This window comes from Branchiostoma floridae, chromosome 7 (assembly GCF_000003815.2).
Source record: "Branchiostoma floridae strain S238N-H82 chromosome 7, Bfl_VNyyK, whole genome shotgun sequence".
NCBI classification, from domain to species: Eukaryota; Metazoa; Chordata; class Leptocardii; order Amphioxiformes; family Branchiostomatidae; genus Branchiostoma; species Branchiostoma floridae.
Genome location: NC_049985.1, coordinates 18,293,239 through 18,295,166, shown reverse-complemented (window position 1 = coordinate 18,295,166; position 1,928 = coordinate 18,293,239). Strand labels below are relative to the sequence as shown.

The 1,928-nt window shown below is 40.5% G+C and overlaps 1 protein-coding gene across 1 annotated transcript in view; it reads right to left on the bottom strand.

Moving 5' to 3' along the window:
• Positions 1 to 569: 569 nt before the first annotated feature.
• The window catches only part of LOC118420127 (beta-3 adrenergic receptor-like), a 2,295-nt gene continuing 936 nt past the window's right edge, over positions 570 to 1,928 (bottom strand). The window contains exons 2-3 of the mRNA XM_035826831.1: positions 1,210 to 1,315; positions 570 to 705 (exon numbers count right to left, since the gene is read on the bottom strand). Of these exons, the coding sequence (XP_035682724.1) occupies positions 570 to 705; positions 1,210 to 1,315 (242 nt within the window). The remainder of the gene's footprint in view (positions 706 to 1,209; positions 1,316 to 1,928) is intronic.

Here is a 1,928-nt window from a genome sequence, read left to right as displayed (position 1 = left end):
ATTTCACGAAGGCATGTGATTGTGAAAATCTTTTCCTCCTTTAAAACATCGTAACATACTTTCGTATTTTTCCTTCCTGAATTGTAGTAATCAGCATTTTGACTCAACTTAAACGTGACTTTTTTGTTATTAGCCTATTGAATAAGAACACCATATACATTGTATAGCGATGACACCAGTTTTTATTCAAAAGATTTGTCTTTATGAATACCAAACATTAATTAGGATCACCTGCATCGTTATCTGGTTCCCATTCTTCAGTATGCAAACATTCAATGGCCCATCTATACATCTATACGGTTACAAGTCACTGTTAAAAGTTAATACTGTACACTCTAGGCTCTTGTGGATTGACATGAAACGTAATAAAACTAAGCATGTGCACAAACTTTTTTCTTACTTTAACCATACAATGATACATTGTAGCAATTGATACAAAGTTGGTGGAGATACAGCATATATACAACTAAACGCCTACATTATATTATAAATCTGAATGAAGTAAGATCACTTTTGTGCCAGTAGACTCGCCCAGTATTGTACTGTACTGCACTGTGTACTGGACCATATTACAGGGAGCTCATTTGTATGTTCTGTTGGTCGTCATTATCAACACGATTTTTTGGACAGCACTTGTCGTACAGATAGGAGGCGACGGAGGTCGCTATCTCCTTTACAGCTCTCCGGAAGGACTTGTGGAACACACTGTACACGAAAACATCCAGAAAGATGTTGCACATAGATAACCAATATGACCAAAACAGGAAGGTTGGCAGATCATAACCCATCTGACTTGCAATGAAAGCACAGATAGCTGGAAGTTGCATTATTACCTGCACTAGGGTTAGGAACAGTAGTACCTTGGCGTACGAGCGATCGTTGTTGGAATTTTGGGGTTGCTGCTGGGGGTTGTTTTGGGGTTGTTGCTGGGGGTTGTTTTGGGGTTGTTGCTGGGGATTGAGGTTCTGAGGTGGACCCCAGGGCCCATTTACGCTGATGACAATAACCTGAGCAGCCGGCGGCTCGTGTTGGGTACACAAGGCTACTAAGATCCGGACAGCACAATACATAGTAATGACAAAGGGGATGCATACACCCGTCCCGAGCGTCCCAATGGTAAACCACATGTGGGCCTTTAGGTCATATACTATCATGGCCATACCTGAATCGTAATACACGGGAACCCCATAGACTGTACAGGAAATGTACCAGGCGTATGTCCCAACCCATGCTGAGATGAGGAAGATCCGGGCCTTCTTGCGAGAGACGCCAACTCCGTCGTTCCTCAGAGCGTAGTGCCGGTCCAGGGTCAGACCTAATAACAACGATATTACAACAGTGTAAGTCATATGGTTTAGATGTCTTTACACAGCAATATTTGAATATGAAGAAACAAAATCTATACTAAACGGTTACTCCCCCGACGATTCGTTCCTTAGCCTTAGATTTAAAAGCATCAGGTGCTTAGTGCTAGGCGTCTCGGGTCCGCAACACTCGAGAGCAATACGATTATGCTTTACGTCTGTCATTGTGCCCAGCCAATTGCAAAGCGCCTGGTCTCATTTACGCCACATATTATTTTATCAATCTATCAGCGTTTAAAAGATATTTATTTTCATACGTCCCTATCCGAAATCCACAACGTAAATGTATTCAAATGTATTTTCTTATATTCTATGATTTCGTTATGTGGTGTTACTTAACATTACTTTTGTTATATGCTTTACTTGTCTGTATTTGTTTTCAATGTTCTTTTGTACTCTCAGTTTGTTTCTGATGACGGCACGAAAATAAGCATGTTGAGCTTGAGTGTGTCGCCATCATGTTATGTATTTATCTGTTGCAATAAAAAAAATCCACAACGATAACAAAGTTGCGAATGCAGAAAATAAACTACGAATATTCAGATTACCAAAAACGGTCATTAA